Source organism: Rhinoraja longicauda, chromosome 20 (genome assembly GCF_053455715.1).
Source record: "Rhinoraja longicauda isolate Sanriku21f chromosome 20, sRhiLon1.1, whole genome shotgun sequence".
In the NCBI taxonomy this organism is placed as follows: Eukaryota; Metazoa; Chordata; class Chondrichthyes; order Rajiformes; family Arhynchobatidae; genus Rhinoraja; species Rhinoraja longicauda.
Window position 1 is genome coordinate 4,217,882 of NC_135972.1, and position 25,187 is coordinate 4,243,068.

Consider the following 25,187-nt stretch of genomic DNA (forward strand, 5'->3'; position numbering starts at 1 on the left):
GGGGTCCCAGCACCGAACCTTGCGGTACCCCACTGGTCACTGCCTGCCATTCCGAAAGGGACCCATTTATCCCCACTCTTTGCTTTCTGTCTGTCAACCAATTTTCTATCCATGTCAGTACCCTACCCCCAATACCATGTGCCCTAATTTTGCCCACTAATCTCCTATGTGGGACCTTGTCGAAGGCTTTCTGAAAGTCGAGGTACACCACATCCACTGACTCTCCCTTGTCAATTTTCCTAGTTACATCCTCAAAAAATTCCAGTAGATTTGTCAAGCATGATTTCCCCTTCGTAAATCCATGCTGACTCGGAATGATCCTGTTACTGCTATCCAAATGCTCAGCAATTTCGTCTTTTATAATTGACTCCAGCATCTTCCCCACCACTGATGAACACAACCATGTCCTGTTCAATGGAGTCGCTGTTGAAAGGCAACTTCCTAGGCATCCATTACCACAAGCAGCCTAGTTGGCCTCTTTTGACTGATATGGTAATCAAGAAAGCGCTTCAGTATATTTGCATTCTTAGGTGACTGAGAAGGTTCTACGATGATTCTCCCGAACGTCAACAGATGCAATTTTGGAAGTATTTTGACAGGATGCATCTTGATCTGGTATTGCGACTGCTCTTGACCATCTGAACCTGCAGAGAGCGGTGAACACAGCCCAGTCCATCATGGGCTCACCCTTCCAACCAGTCTTTCTTCATGGTGCATTGCATCAGGAAGCCTGGAAGTATCGTCAAGGATGCTTGTCACCCTGGCATCACCGCGTTTTTCTACTCTTAGCTCAACCACATTCGATTCTTCCTGCTCGGAATTTGCACTATAATCTTGCACCATTCTTCTGTTTTTCACTTGTCGTATTTATTATTGTATTGATCGTTACTGCAAGTATACTGTTTATTCTGTGAGCTTCACGTGAACAAGGAATTTCATTGCACCTTGGTGTCTATAACTGTAAACTAATCTGATCTGATCTGCCAGGGTGTGTTTCATTACAAGAGTCCAATATTGTAACAGAACTTTCCGTCATCCCATGTGGCATGAACTCCTGGCTATAAGGAAAGGTTGTCATAGATACAACTGGATAGTATTTGCAGCAAATGTCTTTGGGACATGCAAAGTGATCGAATTTAGACAGCTCCCTACCCCATCTCATCAGCCTGGCAGGAATATTGAGTGGAACTTATACTGCATTCCCTTCATCGTCTCCCACAAATCCTCCCTCCTTACACAATGTGTCTTATTGCAAAGTGGGAACTTGTGGCATCATGTGCTCACTCCACGTTTATTACAATCGGAATGCAATTAGAATGGTGCAATCAGATGTCTAACCCTGAGTGTTGAACATTAGCAGCAGTCATTTGTTAGGTGTTTCATTTTCTCCTGCCTGCAAATTATAATGTTACTGCGTTAATTCTGGGAACGTGACCAGCAATTCAAATAAGACTCAGGAGTAAAAGTTGCTTGGTCCCAGACCTTACACAAAACACTCTGCAGAGGAATGTAGACAAAATATATTACAAACAGTGTACATTTTAAGAGGGACTGTGCCCCTAAAATTATGTCGTATCTTCTTCAAATCAGTGACGAAAAGCAGATTGTCAAAAACAAATTCTTCCTTCATCATTCATGGAAAGGCCAGAACAATGTGCTTACGAATGTGGACAACAATATTTTAGTTCAGTTGCTGCCATGAAAGGATTTCTTCCGTATTTGGCATCACTTCCAAGTCGTGATGGTTGGTCGCCCAAAATCTTTTGCTCTGACAATTTTTGAACCGGACTGACCCGAGCGATTTTTTATTTCATGATCAGCTCCATCGTTCATTGCTAATTCTTCATCACAGCTGGCAATGAAGCATAAACACAAAGCATCTTTAGTCTCGAGTTTAAAACAGCTATTTACTTAATAGCCTTAAAAGAGGAATCGGCAGTGATTTTATCTTTTTCGATGGACACAAAATTCCAGAGTAACTAGGCAGCACCTCTGGAGAGAAGGAATTGGTGTCTTTTTCTAATCTGTTTTGGATTGTGATATGATCATGAGCAATAGATTCCATTATTGGCTACAATTCTGAATTATCACAGAAGGTAAACTTAATAAGATGGAATGGAATGGAATACTTTATTGTCACATGTGACAAGGCATAGTGAAATTGTTTGCTTGCATACCCAAGGTATGCAAATAGTCGCCACATAAACGGCACTGACAAAGTTACAAAGTACCCTCTTTGTTCTCCCCCTCCCACCCGGTGGTCCCCCCACGCCGGGTTCTCCTTTGTTCATTGTTCTTTGAAATGATACTCAGACATAAATCTCTCTCTTGATCTTCAAGAGCCAGTAAATAATATGTTGGGCTCACGTGAGGACATTCTAAAGCATTCTCATGCTTCCGTTATAGAACATAGAACAGTACAGTACAAGAACTGGCCCTTCGGTCCACAATGTTTATACTGAACACAATGCCAAGACCAACTCTCACCTGCCTGCACAGAATACATATTCCTCCATGTGCATATCCAAATATCTCTCAAATGCCATTATATTGTCACCTTTCCTTCTATCAGATTAAACAACTGAAGATTCACTGTGGCTGTCGATGAGAGTCAAGAAAATATTTTTTTTAACTCTTTGATCAAGCGTTGAAGATCTACTCTATTTGGATGAATGGCAATTTTTGTTTGATCATGTCTGCTAATATTCCTGTGAAGTGACAGAGGATAGTTTAAGACATTAAATGCGCTGTGTGTAAATGTCACCTTTGCCTTCACTGGTGTAGGTGGATGGTGGGAAAATTAATGTGGAATCGACGGGCATGTGAGAGAGAATAGCTTACAGGATAATCAGTGGGGAGATAGGATTGCTGGAATTTTTTTCTGTGAACCACATGGAATCAATGGGCCAAATGACCTCCCTCACATTGCAAGAAAAATATAATAAAAACATAAAACGTGGCCTCGCCTGTTTGCAAGATAAAGGTAGGATTTTTTTCCACCAAACCTATCAAGCCAGACAATTCTCTACAGAGAACAGTGAATAAAGAAGAAGTAGCAATGGGCTTGGATTTATTTTTATGCTGTGTTTCAAGTATACCTTCATGTGGGGATATGGAATCAAAACAAACCCTTCGGCTCACTGAATCCACTCCAACCATCGATCATGCATTCACACAAGTTCTATGTTATCCCACTTTCTCCTCCACTCTCTACATGCTAGGGGCAATTTTACAGAGGACAATTAACCTACAAACCCGCACTTTTTTGGGATGTAGGAGGAAACTGGAGCAGCCGAAGGAAACCTACGTAGTCACAAGGAGAACGTGCAAACTCCATACAGACATTACCTGAGGCTAGGAGTGAACTTGAATCTCTAGCTTAGTGAGGCAACCGCTATTCCTGCTGCGCTATTGTGATGTAATTGAGATTACTCAGTAATTCTCTGAAATTCTTTCGACAATGTTAAACACCAGAGTTTAGCAAATAACTTACAGGATAAGATAATTTCCAAGAGCATCTTTTGCAGGAGTTTTGTTAAACTTTGAAGCTAAGATATCACCATTGGGCACAACAGTGTTCAGTGTGTCGTTGATGAGGTTATATTTCATGATCCGGTCATTCGCAGTGCTGGCTGCCAATGAAGGAGAAGCATTTACCTGCATGAAGGACAAACGGTTTGACAAAACTGGAAATAATTTAAACAAATAGCTATTCATTTTTTCTTTTCATCTGATCAGAGTTTCAATATCACTTGTCATTCATGGTTCCTCACTCCTGCCAGCCTTACCCAACAAGAACAAGACTTTAACCACTCACTATCTCACTTTTAAAAGCCTCCCACATTTCTGCTGCAGGCAAAAGGTACTCCAGGTGTTGGATTACAAAAATAAGCACAAAGTACTGGAGTAGCTCAGAGGGTCAGGCAGCATCTCTGAAGAACATGGATACGTGACATTTTGGGTCGGGGTCTTTCTTCAGACTCATTGTCTGCAAAAGAGGTGGGAGAGTGGGAGAAAGCACAGTAAGTGATAGATACAGATGAGAGGTTTCTGATTAGCAGATTGGTGGACGAAGGGTAGAGAGAAAAAAGATACAATAGGATGTAAGATTGCCCCCAAAAATGATTAAAATAATACTCCGTCATAAAAGATAAATTGGAAGCTAATATAGAATTGAGAATAAATGCCAACTGCATATGATTCGCTGCAGTTCCAATAGTGAAACAGGGCCAAGTTTTCTTACTCCATTATAGAAAATACTATATTCGTCTTCTAAAATTGAATCAACAATTAACAGCAGCAGTTGTATAAATCTCATTCACCAGTCATCCAATGACAATTACCTCAATGAGCCAAGGCTTTAATTTGCTGTCAATAATAATGTCGTAGCCATAACATTCAAAGCAGTGCTTGTCATTTGTCATTATTGGCTGCAAAAAATAGACGTTTTACTTGGAATCTACATGAATATTGAAACGAAGAAACAATTGTTAAATGCATGCACTTAGAAGATAATTCTGGTCTTTACAGATGCTTATTAAGTGAACATTCAAACGCGTACCAGAGACATCAAAGGCCTTTTGATTCAAAACAAACAATTTTCATCAGAAATATTGGGAAAGGCATTTAAAAGTTTTTGAATTGATATGTTTAATTTTCTCTGATAAATACTGCAAATGTAAAAAAAATACCAAAAAGAGCATTTCAAGGTGGCATACAATAATGAGTGCAAATGATTTATTTTTTGCTACAGATATTTTCTGTAAAGGACTACAACATAAAACAAGGCCTCCAAGTTTTGGACAAGGCACAGTAAAAGTGCACCCACAACGTATGATTCCAGAATTGTAACAATTGAGTTGCGTTGGGCTAGAAATGTACGAATATACAAGGCCACTATAGAAACAATGTTCATGTATTACCAGATTGAAACTGGCCCATCAATAGCATCCAGGTCAAAGCACCCCATTTGTTTGGCACCCCATCCATCACCTGAAACCTCATTCTCGGCCCTGCTGGTTCACAGTGACTACCATGTGCACCATTTATAAAATGCTTTGCAAGTAATCACCTTGGCTATTCTGATAGCACCTCTCACAGCTCCATCAACTAGAACAAAAACAGCTTTGAACATATTGAGCATAACCAGTTGCATGCTTCCCCCAAAACACACGCCATTCTAATTGGAAATATATCATTGTTGTTTCACCATGATTGGGGCTAAGGCCATGACCACCCTGTTCTGAGTGTATCTTCATTAGTAGGTCTACAATTGTTCAAGAAGGTGCTCACCAGCATGTTCCCAAAGTCAGTTGGATACAAGCAATAAATGCTGGCCCTAGAAAAGCAATAAATGCTGGCCCTGGAGAAGCAATAAATGCTGGCCCTGGAGAAGCAATAAATGCTGGACCTATAGCAATAACCAAACCCTGAAGAGTGAATAAATAATAATACATTGGAAGGGGAAGAGAGTTTAACGTGTTCCCAGCAGATTTGATTATGTACCAGATAGCCCTTTAAATGTTTTCATTTTACAGCTGTCTTATTCTACTTTTAAATAGTAACATGTCGCGTGGATACTCACAGCTACAGCCTTGAGTGAATGTACAATCATCCAGTGAATTTCATCAAACAGTTTATCGGTGACGTTCTTCCCTCGTGTGCTCTCCAAGTAGAGTTTTAGATTCGCCACCGTCCATTTCCCGCCATGAATGGGGTTGTAATCATCCTTCAAAAGTATTGGCATTTTCCATTGGTGTTCAAAATGGATATGAATTTTGTTACAAAATTGCTTATGGTTTTTTCAGTAATTGACCTTAATAGACAATAGGTGCAGGAGGAGGCCATTCAGCCCTTCGAGCCAGCACCGCCATTCAATGTGATCATGGCTGATCATTCTCAATCAGTACCCCGTTCCTGCCTTCTCCCCATAAATTTACAAGTGTATTCAGAAAAGTCAACGCTGGTGATTTAGGGAGGTGCATATTTACTGTGACGCAATCATTTGAAAGTACTGTTAAAATAGTGTAAGCGAACCTCGTGTTTTATCTCATCAGTGTTTTGTCATGCGTCAGGCCAATAAAATGGAAGATGATTTGTTACCTGCCATATGTTGCACTTTCATTAGCACAAAATTCACTGCAATATCTTTTCCTGAGGATTTTAGCACCTGCGCTGACTAAACCCGTATCAACCGTTTTCTAAGCCACAGTTGTGAGGTAAGATAGCCAAATAAATGGACACGGAGAAGAAACCGAACAATCAATTTCATGAATGATGTGTCTCGATTCCTTGTGCACATTCAGCCAGATTCACAGACCAAAAAGCAAAAAGAACACATTATCTCTGAAAGGTAGCATGTCTGGGTAAAAGTATTCTAGGTGGAGTTTACAATGTTGGCTCTGGTGTGTTAAATAACAAATTTAAAGACTGCATTCGCTAACTCAGGAGTTTATTCCATAGGGAATCACAGATTATCTTCTATCTCCACCCACTGTGGTTTTGTAATCTTGTAGTAATGCATAAAGGGAACAGTGTAATGTACACCCGAGTCTGAAGAAGGGTTCCGATCCGAAATGTCACCTATGCATTTTCTCCAGAGATATGCCTGATCTGCTGAGTTACTCCAGCCCTTTGTGTCCTTCAGTGTAATGTACAAGTTTGCTGAGCTCTCTAGAGAATCCAAATTAATTATACACCAGTCCCTGTAAATGGCCTGTGTTAAAACCACCATTAGCACCAGTGACCCTCAGTGACTGACATAGATGACTGGCTCTGCTGTAACCAGGTCTTACCCCATGTTTTTGGATGGCAACGTTTGTAAGGTGCACAAACATATTGTCTAGTTCGTTGGTATTTGGAGTGTATTTCACTGTGCAGAATCGGCAGAAGCCCTGCTGATACCTACAAGAAACAGTGCCCGTTAGCAAAACTTATTTCAATATAAAAATCCAGAGGAAACAAGTAAGGACTTTTGTACCACATTAAAACTTTAACTCAGCTTGTTACACCAAAGGTGAATCATCCTCATGATTTTACTTGTTTGCCATTTGGAAAGTATAAAAGCAGAAATGATAGTTCCATTTAAAAAGCTTTTAAATGGGCACACAAATATGCAGGGAGTGGAAGGATATGGATAATGTGAAGGCAGAACAGATTAATTTAGCTTGACATCATGTAAATGGAATGCACACTCTCACTGGAATACCATCACTAGGTTGGCAGCATCTTTATTCCACTGTGGAAATGTCAAAGACTAGAGGACATAGCTTTAAGGTAAGAGGGGAAAAGTTTACATGAGAAGTACAGGGTACGTTTTTTCACACAGGGGGTGGCGGGAAGGAAAAACTTGGGAATTCTATTGTACTTACAGGTAACACTTTAATGGACGAAATGAGGTGACCAGCACGTAAAAACGAAGGTCGAACTTCTTCCCAGCAATGAGTAGCGGACTGTCTATGTAGAGGGAGATGACATAGATCTCCTTGGAAGTGGTCGTCACATAACTGCAAAAGGATGTTTCTTATAATTTCAAAAATAAATTGTATTCATAATAATAAAACGTACACAAAACAAAATTGTGCAAACTCTCTTAATGCATTCTTTGTGTTTATACATTCAACAGTGTCACACTCAGTGGTGTTAGCACCTGCAAAATAAATTAAAATGGAACCTTTAGAATGCTGCTGGGGCTAATACCTGGCATTCCCCCAAACACACGGGTCTAAGGACACTTTGCACCATTGTGAAGAGGGGTAAAATGTGACTTGTTTTTGCAGAGACCCAAAGGGTGTTTGAAATGTTCAGCTGTTTTTTTTTCGTCAACTGTTGGTTGGATTCACAAAATCCATATGCAAAATGCTGTATTTAAGATGGTCTACTACTTTTAGGTAGGCACATGGATACTCACATCAACAGCTCTGTAGTTTGTCTTTAAATACTGATTTAGCTAGTGACGTAATCACTATAGATATTAGTGATTACACCTAGCGACATCAGTCTGAAGAGTCTCGACCCGAAACATCACCCATTCCTTCTCTCCTAGATGCTGCCTGACCTGCTGAGTTACTCCAGCATTTTGTGATACCTTTGATTTGGACCAGCATCTGCAGTTATTTTCCTACATAAATATTAGTGCATTGCCTTAACAATCCAGAAGAACTGCTTCTGAGGAAGAAGAAGATTCCTCTGCACCATTATTTGACAGAGTTTTCCTCTTGTACCTTCTGACAAAGTGCTCTTATTTTGAGCGGAGCTGGTCATTAAAGTGTTCCAAGAACCAGTGTAGTCAGTGACTTTATTCAGGTTGGTGTTGTTTGCAGTGTTGGTAATCAATTTGTGCCTTCCTACAAATAAAGGTGTAATAATGTTGCAGTTCTATGTGTCTACTCACTTGGGGGCTTTATTGTCACGAGACCACTTCTTGATCTGTGAGAGCTTGTTGATGAGGAATATGCCCCTGCCTTGAGCCTTTCCGCACGGCTTCATGATCCAGGTGCTGCATGGATTCCGCCTAAATTCTTCCACAAACATATTATAGTCTGCTGGCAGCATGAATGTAACTGGAATAAAATCTTTACAAACAAATTTTTTTTTGTAGAACCCAACTTTTATTTCAATAAAAATGTGTATTACAATTACTATGGAATAATAAGGAACAGCAGATACTGGTTTACAATAAAAACACGTGCTGGAGTTATACAGCAGGTCGGGCAATATCACTGGATGACATGGATAGGCGACATTTTGGGTCGGGACCCTTCTCCAGAAAAATAAAATGAGAGTCTGAAGAAGGATCCTGACCTGAAACATCACCTATTCATGTTCTCCAGAGATGCTGTTTGACCCACCGAGTTGCACCAGCACTTTGTGTGTTTGTTTGGAATAATAGATAGAGTTTTAGAATTAGATAGAGCTCTAGGGGCTAGTGGAATCGAGGGATATGGGGAGAAGCCAGATTGGGGACGATCAGCCATGATCACAATGAATGGCGGTGCTGGCTCGAAGGGCCGAATGGCCTCCTCCTGCACCTATTTTCTATGTTTCTATTAATATCTATATTATACATGACGGTTTTTAACTGTTGGGCTGAAGCATCACAGAAATTCATGAGAATGGGTGATTCTCAAATTCATGAAGGAATGGGTGACGTTTCGCGTCGAGACCCTTCTTCAGACTTCAGTCACCCATTCCTTTGTCAAACGTCACCCATTCCTTCACTCCAGAGATGCTGCCTGTCCCGCTGAGTTACTCCAGCAATTTGTGTCTATCTTCGGTTTAAACCAGCATCTTCAGTTCTTTCACACATCTTTGCCCTCAATGTCAGCAAAATGAAAGAAGTTGGTTGTTGAGCCAAGGCTGTAAACAAACTCGTCGGTTCAACGCAGCTGCTGTGGAGACGGTCGACTATTCCATGTTCCTGGTAAATATGACAATAGACTAATATGAACTTGAATCTGAATCAAATCTCCGGTTGGTAAATTCAGTTAGTCCTCAATTAAGCCACTAGATGGAGAACTTCACTTTAAATAGGAAATTAATTAAAATTTACCATGTCATCCATCTTGTCCAATTTTTGAAGGGTAGCAATTTTCTGAAATACTACGAACAAGCATTTAAGCATTACAACAATATATACGTCTACTAGGGTTGCCAACTATCCCGTATTAGCCAGGACATCCCGTATTTTGGGTTAAATTGGTTTGTCCCGTACGGGACTGCCCTTGTCCCATATTCTTATAGGGTTGCCAACTTCCCCACTCCCAAATAAGGAACAACGGGTGATATCACCGTCCCGCACCCCACGTGACCTCATGCACCCAGCGGTCACCCAGCCAGCGGTCAACATGGCCACCCGGGCGGCTACCATTGGTGGAGCGGAAGCACATGGCCGCTGGCTGGGTGAGGTCACGTGGGGCGTAGGGCGGTGACGTCACCTTGTCCCGTATTTGGGAGTGGGGAAGTTGGCAACCCTAACGTCTACAACCCAGAGAGAAGCACCTGGCATGATAAAGCCACACCTGGAATACTTTGACACAAGGACCTGCAGGTGTTGGAATCCTGAGCAAACCTCACAGTGCCTGTGGGTCAGTGGGTCAGGCAGCATCTGTGGAGGGAATGGGCAGGTGATTTTTTGGGTTGGCATCCTTCAAACTTTGTAATTGGGGGGGGGGGGGAGGGAGAGAAGGTGGAGGCAGGACAAAGGCTGGCAAGTAATTGGTGGGTACAGAGTAGAGGGTTGATTGGCAGGTGGACTGAGTAAGTGACAAAGGCTAGAGATGAAAACGAGACAAGTTGAGCTGAGGGGCCTGTCATTGTGCTGTACAGCTCCACAACACCATTTATTCTGTTACACTTGAATTATTTCTGTTGTTGGCAAATTTTGTCACCACACTTTTGACATTTGAAAATTGCAATATACACACACTGAATATTTATTCGACAAATTGAATGAAAATCAAAACTCTGATGAAGAACCTTCGACCTGAAACATTAGTTCTGTTCCAATTTCTACTGATATTGTCCGATTTGATGAATGTTTCCAGCATTTTCTATTTTTATTTGTTCCACAATGCTTTAATTTTGGTAATCTGGAAATAACGCAGCACAGTAATTTGTGCTTGCTCTAATTTGCAGTTCATGACATTTTATCACTTTTGATCCCTAACATATCTGAAGAAGGGTCCTGACCTGGTACGTTCCCTCCACAGATGCTGCCTGACCCACTGAGTTCCTCCAGCACTTTGTGTTTTGTGTAAAATATATAATATCGTTACCTAAGTGAAGGTATTTGCCATTTTCATCCTTCTCTGCAAGTGGGCTTCCCTCTTTATCAAGCTCTTTGCGGTAACGTTTGATGTTCTTCACCATTAAGTCCTTTCTGGTCAGTTCATAATGATTGGGAAAGTGGTTTACAATTTGATCATCTGAAAGACGATAGCCATTTTCAACACTGAAGACATTGCGGATAGTTTGTACATTCATCCTGCAGGCCCAGAAAATACATTGATAAAATATTACCTTCGGTTTAGTTTGTCACGTGTACCGAGGTACAGTGAAAAGCATTTGTTGCGTGCTAACCAGTCAGCAGAAAGACAATACATGATTACAATCAATCCATTTACAATGTATAGATACATGCAAAGGGAATAACGTTTAGTGAAAGTTGAAGACTGATCAAGGATAATCCAAGTGTCACCAAAGAGGTAGGTAGTAGTTTATCTTAGTTCTTCATGAAGTAGTAAGTAGTTAATCTTAGAACAACATAAAATATCCAAAACTGAGTATGTTTTGTGTTAGCGCAGCACAGTGATATATCTTAAATAGCAGTCAGAATAGCCCTCAGTACAGTGTACATATTGAGACACTTCTAGCTAGACCTGTCTCCCACACACCAATATTATCTGATCTGTTTGGGTAGTATGCAAAACAAATCTTTACCTTGGTACACGTGACAATAATAAACCAAAGACTACTGTACAAAATCCTGGTACGCAACTAAAACTACACTAAAAGTGGAACTATTCATGCTGTATCTGCCCTCTTCTCTGCTAATTATATTATTTGTGTAGACTGGCAACACCGCACAGAATAAAGTGCTCCACTGCCAGTGTTTCCAAAACCCTCAAAATGTAAACACCCCACCCCTCGGAAACGTTCCCAGCTTTCCTCTGCCTTACAGCTTCTGTTTTAGCTTCCTCACCCTTTTCCACATCAGCCGTACGTTCATCAGGTTTTGAACCCTGATCTTTGTCATTTTGACACTTCATGTCCTTGCATTGTATGTAAAGTACGGAGGGGAAAGAATACAAACACAAAGGAAAGACTCCACTGGCACATTTCCGAAGCTCACACTGAAACATGATACACCTGCCCCACCCAGTCAAGTCTCCTCTTTCAGTAGCACGAAGGGTAAACCAAGTACGATCGCGATAAGTTTATCAGCTACCATGGCAACATCACGGGAATGGAGTACAGAATCGAGGCTGCATTACCAACTGCAGCTAAGCTAGTCTTTGACTTTTCCAAACTGGAGAAAAGTTTCTGACTGTCTACCCTACCCCATAATGTTCTATACTTCTATCAGGTTTCATAGAAACATAGAAACATAGAAAATAGGTGCAGGAGGAGGCCATTCGGCCCTTCGGGCCAGCACCGCCATTCATTTTGATCATGGCTGATCATCCCCAATCAATAACCCGTGCCTGCCTTGTCCCCATACCCCTTGATTCCACTAGCCCCCAGAGCTTTATCTAACTCTCTCTTAAATCCATCCAGTGATTTGGCTTCCACTGCCCTCTGTGGCAGAGAATTCCACACATTCACAACTCTCTGGGTGAAAAAGTGTCTTCTCACCTCAGTTTTAAATGGCCTCCCCTTTAATCTAAGACTGTGGCCCCTGGTTCCGGACTCGCCCAACATTGGGAACATTTTTCCTGCATCTAGCCTGTCCAATCCTTTTATAATTTTATATGTATCTATAACATCCCCTCTCATCCTTCTAAACTCCAGTGAATAAAAGCCTAGTCTTTTCAATCTTTCCTCATATGACAGTCCCGCCATCCCAGGGATCAATCTCGTGAATCTACGCTGCACTGCCTCAATTACAAGGATGTCCTTCCTCAAATTAGGAGACCAAAACTTTCCCTCATGTTTTCAATATGTGGTATTAACGGCCTAATGATATAGCTAGTGATGACCACCATACAAAACACACGGCCCATATTAAGGACAGCATGTCCCTGCTTCATCAGCACTGGTCAATGTTTCCACCATTAATGGCTCTGATGATATAGGTGTCACTGTTTTGTTTTTATCTCTAGTTTAAATAAACAACAAGCCTTGCATTTATTTGGCAATGTAAGTGGATTAGAATTGTGATGAACATATAGTTCATCAAGCACAAAACAACTGGGTGAAATTAAAAGTTTTAAAATAAACTACTTGCTGAAATGTAAAATTATGAAACATAGTTGAAACTGAGGGCATGTATCCAAGCATCCAGACATCTAGACACTGGCTGGACACAAATGGCTTATTGCTCTTGCTCTGAGGATCAACTTTTTTTTAAAAATTCTGACTTTTGCATATGCCTTGGAAACTCTAACACAGAGATATATCCTGTACAATTCTATTTCATTGCTCAATGTGGAAGTGGGGAAATGTATAAAGACTCAACGTATCTAAACGTTGGGTTTTGCTGCTTATGACCATTTAAAATGTGTTTGTAACTGGGGTTAATTGGGAAATTGGGAACACATTGGTTGTGGAGTTCTGGATCATTAGTAATATTAGAAACATAGAAACATAGAAAATAGGTGCAGGAGTAGGCCATTCGGCCCCTCGAGCCTGCACCGCCATTCAATATGATCATGGCCGATCATTCAGCTCAGTAGCCCGTACCTGCCTTCTCTCCATACCCCCTGATCCCTTTAGCAAAAAGGGCCACATCTAACTCCCTCTTAAATATAGCCAATGAACTGGCCTCAACTACCTTCTGTGGCAGAGAATTCCACAGACTCACCACTCTCTGTGTGAAGAAATGTTTTCTCATCTCGGTCCTAAAAGACTTCCCCCTTATCTTCTCTCTGGACCCCATCCCCTCCAGCTTTGTCAAGGCCTGCCTTCCTGCTCTCTCTACACTTATCACTGCAACAATAAACTCCTCCCTGTCCACTGGCATCGTCCCGCCATCCCTCAAAATCGCTGCTGTCACCCCCATTCTGAAAAAACCTGGTCTAAACCCTGACACCCCAAACAACTTCAGACCAATCTCCAACCTACCCTTTCTGTCCAAAGTTTTGGAACGTGCTGTAGCTTCCCAACTCAAATACCACCTCTCTACCAATAACCTGTATGAAACTTTCCAATCCGGATTCCGCTCAAACCACTGTACTGAAACTGCGCTCCTCAAAATCACAAACGACATTCTCCTCTCCTCCGACGCTGGCAACCTCAACATCCTCATCCTACTTGACCTCAGCGCAGCCTTTGACACCATAAATCACTCCATTCTCCTCACCCGACTTGAAACCTCCCTTAACATCACCGGCACAGCCCTATCCTGGTTCAAATCTTACCTCTCTGACAGACACCAGTTCATCTCCATTAACAACTGTAAATCCCCCACCGCTCCCCTCCCCCAAGGTGTCCACCAAGGCTCAGTCCTTGGCCCCCTCCTCTTCATCCTCTACCTGTTCCCCCTTGGTCAATTAATCCGCCGTCATGGTCTCAACTTCCACTGCTTCGCCGATGATATCCAGCTCCTCATCTCCACCAAGTCAATCTCCCCCATCACACACTCTACACTGACAAACTGCATTACTGAAATAAAATCTTGGCTTCAATCAAACTTCCTCAAACTCAATTGCAACAAATCTGAAATCATCATCATTGGTCCAAAATGCTCACCAAATCCACCCAAAACTTCATCCTCAACATTGATGGTCTCCCAGTATCCACCTCACCTCACATCCGGAATCTTGGAATCATCCTTGATCAAACCCTCTCCTTCGACAAACACATCAAACACATCACAAAGACAGCCTTCTTCCACCTCAAAAACATTGCCCGTCTCCGTCCATCCCTCTCCTCCACAGCTGCAGAAACCTTCATCCACGCCTTCATCACCTCCCGTCTGGACTACTGCAACAGCCTCCTCTATGGCGCACCCTCAAAAATCATCAATAAACTTCAATACATTCAAAACTCCGCTGCCCGTCTACTCACACACACCTCGATCCGTGACCATATCACCCCCGTCCTTTATAAACTCCACTGGCTCCCCATCCCCCGGAGAATCCAGTACAAAATCCTCCTCATAACCTACAAAGCCCTCCATAACCTGGCCCCATCCTACCTGACCGACCTCCTCCACAGGCACATTCCCACCTGCACCCTCCGCTCTGCCGCTGCCAATCTCCTATCCCCCCACATCCGGACTAAACTCAGATCCTGGGGGGACAGGGCTTTCTCCATCGCTGCTCCCACCCTATGGAACTCACTACCCCAAACCGTTAGAGACTCCCCCACACTCACCACATTCAAAACATCGCTGAAGTCTCACCTGTTCAGTACTGCCTTCAACCACTGAAGGTCACCTCACCTTCTGTCTCCTTTCTCTGTTCATTTATTTATTTACTTATTTATCTATTTATTCATTTCCCTATGTTCTCAAAATCTCTGTAAAGCGTCTTTGAGTATATGAAAAGCGCTATATAAATAAAATGTATTATTATTATTATTATTATTATCCTTAAGCTGTGACCCCTGGTTCTGGACTCCCCCAACATCGGGAACAATTTTCCCGCATCTAGCCTCTTCAACCCCTTAAGAATTTTATATGTTTCTATAAGATCCCCCCTCAGTCTTCTAAATTCCAGCGAGTACAAGCCCAGTCTATCTAGTCTTTCCTCATATGTAAGTCCCGCCATCCCAGGGATCAATCTGGTGAACCTTCTCTGTACTCCCTCTAAGGCAAGAACGTCTTTCCTCAGGTTAGGAGACCAAAACTGCACACAATACTCCAGGTGCGGTCTCACCAAGGCCCTGTACAACTGCAGCAGAACCTCCCTGCTCCTAAACTCAAATCCTCTTGCTATCAATACCAACATACCATTCGCTTACTTCACTGCCTGCTGCACCTGCATGCTTGCTTTCAATGACTGGTGCACCATGACACCCAGGTCACGTTGCATCTCCCCTTCTCCCAATCGGTCACCATTCAGGTAATACTCTGCTTTCCTGTTCTTGCCGCCAAAGTGGATAACCTCGCATTTATCCACATTATATTGCATCTGCCATGCATTTGCCCACTCGCCTAATCTATCCAAGTCACTCTGCAGCCTCCTAGCATCCTCCTCGCAGCTAACACTGCCACCCAGCTTCGTGTCATCCGCAAACTTAGAGATGTTGCATTCAATTCCCTCGTCCAAATCATTAATATACACTGTAAATAACTGGGGTCCCAGCACTGAGCCTTGCGGTACCCCACTAGTCACTGCCTGTCATTCCGAAAAGGACCCGTTTATTCCTACTCTTTGCTTCCTGCCCGCCAACCAATTTTCTATCCACCTCAACACTGAGGTTTCCTCTCAACCTGAATTCTGAATTATCTCCCCACTTAGAAAATAGTCTGTCTTTATTCCTACTACTAAAATGTATGACTCCACACTGTATTCCATCTGTCACTTCTCTGCCCACTCTCCCAACCTGTCCAAGTCCTTCTGCAGAGTCCCTGCTTTGTCCACACTACCTGCCCTGCCACCGATCTTTGTATCATCAGATCAGAGACTGCAATTTGTTTGCAGGTGTATCATGTCTCACTTAGCACTCAACCACACAGAACTGATTCATTTTGTGCTCATGGCCCTCCAGTCTGAACACTCATTCATTCCTTAGATGGCATCACAAAATAGATTATTGGTCTTCGTCACAAGACAGTTTGTATTGTAGATGTTTGCCATTTGCAAATTGACTGCAGCATTTCCCACTCTACAATCACCAGTACTCTTTATGTGTTTCATTGACTGCAGTCAGTTGGCCCATCCAAAAAGGCATTTTTAATGTGCAGGTTTTTTTTTCCATATATGCAGTGATTAAAAGTGTACCGCACTGGCATGTTACCTTCACAGTGCTCCAAGCTACATTAGTTTAGAGATACAGCGTGGAAACAGGCCTTTCTGCCCACCAAGACCGCACCAACTGGTGATCCTCATACATTAACACTATCCTACACACACTAGGGATGGTTTACATTTATACCAAAACGATTAACCTACAAACCTGTAGGTCTTTGGAGTGTGGGAGGAAACAGAAGATCTCTGAGAAAACCCACACGATCACAGGGAGAAGGTACAAACTGCGTAGAGACAGCATCTGTAGTCGGGATTAAACCCGGGTCTCTGATGCTGTAAAGCAGCAACTCCACCGCTGCACCACCATGCAGCCCTAATGAATGTTAGCATTTTATATGACCCTAAACCTTGCATGCACAATAAACAGGTCCACATCCGTGCATTTACTCTGAAACAATTTACTCACCAATAAAAGTTCCAGTTTTCATTTTCTGAAACTTGGATCCAGCCTCTTTTTTGGAAGTTATTTACAAGCACGGACTTGTCAATGTCTGAAACCCACTTCAGTCTCCCTGCCATGGAATTAGTGAAACACTGGAACCATCACAGGTCCAGTTAATTCTGTCGATAATAAACAGTACATTGTATAACTAAGATGAGGATGCAAGAACATGGGTAAATAGGAAAGGAGTAGTTCACCATGTCCTTCAAGTCTGTTCATTATTCACTACAATCATGACATATCTTCCCTGGACTTTACCTCCTCTCCTGTGTCTCTTTTCCACAGCCCTCCATTCCATGATCTTTCAAAACAAAAATCTTGCAGAGGGTGATGTATTTTTGGAATCCACTAGCTCCTAAGGAGGTAGTGGATTCCAAAAATACATCACCCTCTGCAAGAAATTATTCTGAAATAAATGACATTGTGGGCCGAAGGAAGAAGTGGCCTCACAAACCATCAGTTGTGCTAAACTGCTGAAGGAAAAGATCTATCATTGGGGCGGTACGGTGGTGCAGTGGTAGAGTTGCCATCTTACAGCACCAAAGACCCGGGTTCGATCCTGACTAAGGGTGATGTCTGTACGAAGATTACCCGTTCTCCCTGTGACAGCTTGAGTTTCCTCATTTCCTTCCACATCCCAATACTTGCCGGTTTGTAGATTAATTGGCCTCTGTAAATTGTCCCTAGCGTGTAGCGAGTGGATACTAAAGTGGTATAACATCGAACTAGTGTGAACGGGTGATGGATGGTCGGCATGGACTTGGTGGACTGAAGGTTTTGGAAAGAACTACAGATGCTGGTTTACATCGAAGATAGACACAAAGTGCTGGAGTAACTCAGCGGGACAGGCAGCATATCGGGAGAGAAGGAATGGGTGACGTTTCGGGTCGATAACCCTTCTTCAGACTGAAGTGCCTGTTTTCATGCTGTATCTTTCAATCAATCAAAAATGTGGATTGAGGGGAAGTGGAATGTGGGAAGAACAAATAGATTTTGTGTGGAATCGTCATCATTAATGCATTTAGCTCACATGCTGGCTAGGTACTCAGCAACTGCTGACCAAAAATGGCCAATAATAAAATAAAATAATAATTTTAAAAACCTTGCATGTGCCCACCTATTACCAGCCATGTTTTGTTCTGCCTCTCCGCTCTTCCAGTTTTTCCCCCCTTACAATTAGTCTGAAGACGAGTCCTGACCCGAAACATCTTCTATTCATGTTCTCCAGAGATGCTGCCAGACCCGCTGAGTTACTCCAGCACTCTCTGTCCTTTTGATGACAAGGACTGTTTCCTCCAATTTTTGGGACTTGCCATCTCCCTGGATAGCTCCTCATATCAATTCTTCAGTTCAGTGAAGCTGTAATCTAAGATAGGCTGCAATATTCTCTTGCAACTAGAATGCTGCTTCAATGACAGCTAATAGCGGAATACGAAGAACTGTTAAGTCCAGCTGAATACTCCAAGCAGGTTTACCACCTTCTGTCAGAGAAGCGGAAACTTGGCATTGGCATGGACTCTGTTGAGGTAATGTCTCAACATCAGGGGTGAATGACTAACAAGATAATGCAAGAAGGGACATGTACACATGACACACTGAGCTATGCCAAACATCTGAGTGGCAATAAAGCTGATTAAATGCTGGATATGAGTAATAATTTATTGAGATTATTGGCATATGAGTAATGGAGGTCTTTACATAGAACAGTGCAGCACAGGAACAGGCCCTTCGGCCCACAATGTCCGTGTTGAACATGAGGTAAACTAAGCTAAACTAATCTCCTCTGCCTGCACATGATGCATATCCCTCCATTCCCTGCAATTCCATGTGCCTATATAAAAGCCTCTTAAACATCACTATTATATCTGCCTCCACCACTACCCCTGGCAGCGAGTTCCAGGCCCCAACCAATCAATATGTTAAAAAAACGTGCCCTGTACATCTCCTTTAAACCTTGCCCTTCTCACCTTAAAGCTATGACATTTCCACCTTGGGGAGGTTCTGACTGTTCACCAGAGTTTGAGGCTGCGGGTGAGATGGGAGGAAATGGCATTTGATGATGTTTTGACTGGTCTTCAACATATGGGTGAGATTGTTGTATTTGGCAAATCTGCATCAGGTCATTGGTCAGCCCATTCTCCTGCCTTCTCCCCATGACCTCTAACACCCATACTAATCAAGAATCTATCTATCTCTGCCTTAAAAATATCCAATAACGGCCTCCACAGCCTTCTGTGGCAATGGGTTCTACAGATTCACCACCTTCTGACTAAAGAAATTCCTCCTCATCTCCTTCCTAAAGGAACGTCCTTTAATTCGGAGGCTATGACCTCTAGTCCTAGACTCTCCTCTCCACAACTACTCTATCCAAGCCTTTCACTATTTGTTAAGTTGGATTTAGACTCTAGGCAAAACCTCCAAAGTAGCCCACCCAACTGATTTCCAAACATGTGCTTGGAAGTCCCGTCCCCCCCTCCCCCCATCTCTGTATCTCACTCCTTTTGTTTCATCATCTCGGGCCCTAAGGCAACTGACTACTTATCAACCACCCCCCTCCCCCGGCCTGTACCCACCGATCATTCACTCGCCAGGCTTTGTCCTGCCCCCCCTCCCCTCCAGCTTTCTCCCCACTCCCTCCCCCTCCCCCACTACAATCAATCTGAAGAAGGGTCCCGACCCCAAACGTCGCCTATCCATGTTCTCCAAAGATGCTTCCTGACCGGTCGAGTTACTCCAGCACTTTGTGTCTTTATTTTTTGTATCCTTCGTACTTCCACTTTGTCGGCCAATGCAGCTACTCAAGAAATCGGAACCAAACTGAGTGTTCAAATGCAGACTCACACCTTGTCCGGGTGTATCCGGACACTGGCACACACTGTCCCAGTTGTGTGGTCTCTCGGTCAGACCCAACGAGGGTCTAAGATAGACACCACATGCTGGAGTAATGCAGCGGGTCAGGCAGAGTCTCTGGAGAGAAGGAATGGGCGTCGTTGAAGCCGGGGTCTCGAAGACTGACGAAGGGTCTCGCCCCGAAACGTCGCCCATTCCTTCCCTCCAGAGATGCTGCCTGACCCGCTGAGTTGCTCCAGCATTTTGTGTCTATCTTCGGTGTAAACCAGCGTCTGCAGTTCCTTCCTGCACAACAGTCAGACACACGCTGTGTATCCATCAGCTCCCCCCTGCACCTCCTCCATCAAACGCCGTTTCAAAGGCTTCGTTAAACTCTTTTTCCTCATCATCGGATACTTGTACCTTTCCTCTCCTTCGCCCCGCTTCCTAGATGCACACGGGTCCCAGTTTGGTTTAAAATCTCCGCTGCTTTCTGCACTTCTAAATCAGACAGGGCGGTCAAGGACTGGCGCAGCGGTAGAGTTGCTGCCTTACAGCCAATGCAACGCCGGAGATCCTGGTTCGATCCCGACGACGGGCGCTATCTGGGTTTTCTCTGATATCTTCGTGTCCCGAACAAATGGGGTTTTTTTATTCACAAAATGTTGGAGTAACCCAGCAGGTCAGGCAGCATCTCGGGAGAGAAGGAATGGGTGACGTTTCGGTTCGAGACCCTTCTTCAGACTGGTGTTTTTCTTTCTCCAAAGACGTAGGTTAATTGGCTTGGTAAAAGTATGTGTCGGATAGTGTTAGCGTGCGGACCCGGTGGGCCGAAGGGCCTGTTTCCGCGCTGTATCTCTAACCTAAACTAAACTAAGGGTTGTCTCGTGAATTTGTCAGAAACCAGCCTCGGATTTCGCTCTCACTCCCCGGGCAAACCCTTACCTGTGTGGGAACCCGGGTACCCGGCAGCGCAGCAACTTTCCAACGCGCTGTTGGTGGGAATCGCTCACTTTATGTTCCTTGGTCAGGCTGCATCCTAGCAACCGGTGAAGCCAAGCCCGGGACAGGCGGACGGTGCAACGCTACAGAACCGTCAAGGAAAATAAAAACCCTCCACAATTCCACTTTATTTTATTTACTTGCCCTCGGTTCAAAAGTATATAGAAACAAGGAACTGCAGGCGCTGGTTTACAAAGAAGGACACAAAGTGCTGGAGTAACTCAGCAGCGCAAGAGTACGTGTAGGAAGAAACTGCAGCTGCTAGTTTACAGCGAAGATAAACACAAAGTGCTGGAGTAACTCAGCGGGACAGGCAGCATCTCTGGAGAGAAGGAATGGGTGACGTTTCGGGTCGGGACCCTTCTTCAGAACACACTGGTTTATTGTAAATATATTCCAGAACATTATTGAGTATCAGTGTCAAGTAGTCACAACTTGAGTTAACAAGTAACGTGTGAAGTGTCCTATTGTCATGAGTCTTTCAGTGCAGTCATAAAGCCCAACAACGCTAAATAAATAAAAACAGAGACACAAGGAACTGCAGATGCTGGAATCTTGAACAACCAACATAGTGCTGGAGGAACTCATTGGGCTAGGTAACATCCGCGGAGGGAATGGACAGACGGCGTTTCGAGTTCCTTCAGACTGAAGAAAGGCCCCGATCCGAAACGTCGCCTGTCCATTCCCTCCACAGATGCTGCCTGGCCCGTTGTGATTTTGCTTTTGGAAAAACATGAAGACGGATTGAGTTACTAGTTTTACCGCTTGCGTTGTGTTGTCTTTCTGTTAACTGGCATCCTTTAACCTTATTTCAACGTTTCGATTTTTTGGACCAGATAGCTTTTTAAAAAATTCTTAGGAAGTTAGGTTGCTGCTTAAATTGTAATCGGAGCTGAGTGTGTAGAAATATTAAGACTTCACAATAGCCCGAGGACACACACACACACACACAGAAACACACACACACACACACACACTTCACCTACAGACAAGGACACGCTTACATAGAAAATAGGTTGTGAAGGAAAGGACGCAGCTGAACTCCTCCCTGAATTTGTGACTTTGTCACTAAAATAAGGGGACTTTTCCAAATCCGAAACCCAGTGATTTAATCGTGTTCTGATACTTGGATCATTCAGAAATCGTGTTTCTTTTAGAACTAACAAATTATCAAAGTATCTCTAAACTAAACTAAATTTAGGTTAAAAAAAGACATAATTGCAACGATATTTACCGAAAACATGTTCTTGAAAGCCATAAATGCAATAACATTTGTTCTTTGCAATGATTTTGATGATTTGGAATGGGCTTCTTGTCATGTGGCAAGCTCAGTTTCCTTTATTTGCCTGCCAACAAACAGTTCAAGCGTATGGAGGCACAAGGAACTGGTATCTTAAGCAAAACACAAAATGCTGGAGTAACTCAGAGGGTCAGGCAGCATCTGTGTGGAGGGAATGAATACGCAATGTTTTGGGTTGGGACCCTTCTTCAGAAGGAGTGGATTTGTGTTCTGTTCAAGAGCATTGCCTTATTTTAAATGAATTTCAATCCATTGTTTATTACTCTGTGATGGAGTCCATGCCGTTGGACCTGGTTCTGTTTCTGTCAAGGTGGTTGTCCTGCACCAATTTCCCGACGTGAGAAGATGTCAAGCACAGGTGTCCACCAGGAAAGATGTCAAGTATCTCGCTTCAGGATCGGTCTCTTCTACGGTTGCCAACTGGCCCGCATTAGCCGGGACATCCCGTATTTCGGGCTAAATTGGTTTGTCCCGTAAGGGACCCCACTCCCCTTGTCCCGTATACGTAGGGTTGCCAACTTTCCCGTATTAGCTGGGACATCCCGTATTTTGGGCTAAATTGGTTTGTCCCGTACGGGACCGCCCTTGTCCCGTATTAGTAGGGTTGCCAACTTCTTCACTCCTAAATAAGGGACAAAGGGTGACGTCACCGCCGCGCGCCCCACATGACCTCACCCAGCCAGCGGCCACGTGCTCCCGCTCCACCAATGGCGGGTGGCATTGTAACATTGTTTGCATGTCCTACACCCGACCTCAAAAACATGCCATTCCAAACATGAAGAACGGCATGCTGACACATGAAGAATGACCAAGCCGAATGAGAAAAAGGCTCAAGGATCTTTTGAAAAAGTGCAACATTCCCATTGACTCCTGGACCACAACGTGAGGAAGTAGCACCTGGGTCCCAATATCAGCCCCCACTGCCCCCATCAGACCATGAGTCAGCACATTCCACTCATTAGCCATTTTACAATCTACAAAACCAGAGTGGAGGGAGATCAGCCTCAATCACAAAGGACCACCCAATAATATCAAGAAGAAAGAAGATCTGAGCTTTAAAGTGTTTGGAATTGGGGAAGGATAGCAAAATAGTTTAACAATGAAACTATTAACATAGTTAACTATTAACTATTAACAATGAAAAGGGAGAAAGAGATTTCAGTGGTTTAAGTGCATGATATCTACAATATTCACTGTAAATGGCTCAAATGTAATCATGTATTGGCTTTCTGCTGACTGGATAGCACGCTACAAAAGCTTTTCACTGTACCTCGTACGTGACAATAAACTACACCGTAATATGACGGAACTTGTGGATAGAGTCAAATCATTTATTTCAGGGACAGATGCTGATATGAATTTAATGATTTTTTTTCAATGCAACACTAAATTTTAACATACGTACTTTCTTCAGACCGATCTGATAACTTGCATAACTTTGATTCTTATGACTTGTTTCCTTTTAAGATACATTTTTAAAGTCGATGTGATTTTGATGAGTTGATTGCTTTAAAGATTTTTTTCCTCAAGAATAAGGATTTGGCAGAGGTGTCAGTGTTTGGTTTCAATCAGATGTCTTTATGCTTCCTTCAGAATGTTTGGTTTAAATTCCATTCATTCATTTTCATTGTTTAAAATTTTTGATTCCATTCCTTCCAGATTATGAAAGTGCTCTTTCACTCTAAATGGTAGGATTTTTTGTTCTGATCAAAGAGCTAAGTATGATCTCACTGTCCTTCAATGCTATAGGTGAAACCACAAATCAATCTGCTGACATGTTCCATTATTCAATTGCCCACAAATATTTCTGACAGAGACTAGGTGCGGCCTGGAATAAAATAATCCAATTTAAACAATAATGCAGAGTTTCACCAAGATAATTAGCAGAACAAAACCTTCCTGACAGGTGCCGTTCTGACATCAGACCAAATAACAAACAATGCTGATTGCAATGATTCGTATGTGTAGGAGGAAAGTCTAATCCAGGCCAAGTGTAGCTTAGTTTAGTTTAGAGATACAACATGGAAACGGGTCCTTCTGAGGTCCACTGAGTCCATGCCGACCATCGATCACCCATACGCTAATTCCATATTATTCCAATTTCACATCCTACACACTCGGGGCAATTTACAGGAGCCAATTAACCAACAAACCTACATGCTTTTTGAATGTGGGAGGAAACCAGAGCACCCGGAGAAAACCCACGTGGTCACAGGGAGAACGTACAAACTCTGTACAGACAGTATCCATGGTCAGGATTTAACCCAGGGTTCTGGTGCTGTAAGACCGCAACTCTACCACTGTGCCACCGTGTCGCCCATTTGAATTCTTAGTCAGTGGCTTAATGTTAAGGATGGCTTGCTTTCATTGTAATCCTGTTAATTCTGAAGTGGCTGCTGGGACATTATAGGGTCTACTGACCCTGGCTCAGGCAGAGCAGGGGATGCTTGATGCACAGGTAGGTAGACTATGGAAGCTGATACACTCCTTCCACTGTTTTTTGCTGTATTTCTGTGTGCTCAGGTGAAGGCACTCAGTACCTCTGAAACGTTTCCCCATTTGATTGCTCGTGAATCCCACGTTAGTGAGAATGTTACAATGTTTCAGCAAAGCTTTAGAACACTCTTGTAGCCTTACCTGTGCCCTTGCAGCACATTGTAGGCGTGCTGGAGCCTGGAGTGCACACATATGTAAGTCCCGTCCCGAAACATCACCCATCCTTTGTCTCCAGAGATGCTGCCTGGCCTGCTGAGTTACTCTAGCATTTTGCATCTATCTTCAGGATATCAGGAATTGGCGGATTGAGAGTGGGAAGAAGAGTTAAAACGACATGTAATCAGAGGCATAAGATGTCTGGTGCACATGCTCCACATTGCTCAGTGCATGGTTGATTTCTCCACTGTAGAGGTTAAAATGGACGATGTGACTGGTGGTGGAATCACAGCACTTCCCCACCCTCCAGCTTACTTTATTCATTCTG

General features: G+C 43.1%; 1 protein-coding gene across 1 annotated transcript; it reads right to left on the reverse strand.

Annotated features, from left to right (window-relative positions):
* Nucleotides 1-1,725: 1,725 nt before the first annotated feature.
* On the reverse strand, nucleotides 1,726-24,951 carry LOC144603341 (polyglutamylase complex subunit TTLL1-like). The gene is made up of 10 exons (XM_078416478.1): nucleotides 24,845-24,951; nucleotides 17,041-17,195; nucleotides 10,776-10,984; nucleotides 8,393-8,573; nucleotides 7,371-7,505; nucleotides 6,795-6,903; nucleotides 5,585-5,728; nucleotides 4,344-4,430; nucleotides 3,494-3,657; nucleotides 1,726-1,852 (listed from the first exon to the last, which is right to left on the reverse strand). Exons 2-10 carry the CDS (start codon nucleotides 17,151-17,153, stop codon nucleotides 1,726-1,728), a joined length of 1,269 nt encoding a protein of 422 aa, XP_078272604.1. The 5' UTR covers nucleotides 17,154-17,195; nucleotides 24,845-24,951.
* Nucleotides 24,952-25,187: the final 236 nt, after the last annotated feature.

What these genes read in the sequence shown, in the direction of transcription:
- LOC144603341 (XM_078416478.1), bottom strand. Translation starts at nt 17,153, where the DNA reads ATGGCAGGGAGACTGAAGTGGGTTTCAGACATTGACAAGTCCGTGCTT. An exon ending in GAAAACTGGAACTTTTATTG is followed by an intron (nt 10,985 to 17,040) that starts GTGAGTAAATTG and finishes CTGGGCCTGCAG; the next exon opens with GATGAATGTACAAACTATCC. An exon ending in TGGCAAATACCTTCACTTAG is followed by an intron (nt 8,574 to 10,775) that starts GTAACGATATTA and finishes TTGTTTGTAAAG; the next exon opens with ATTTTATTCCAGTTACATTC.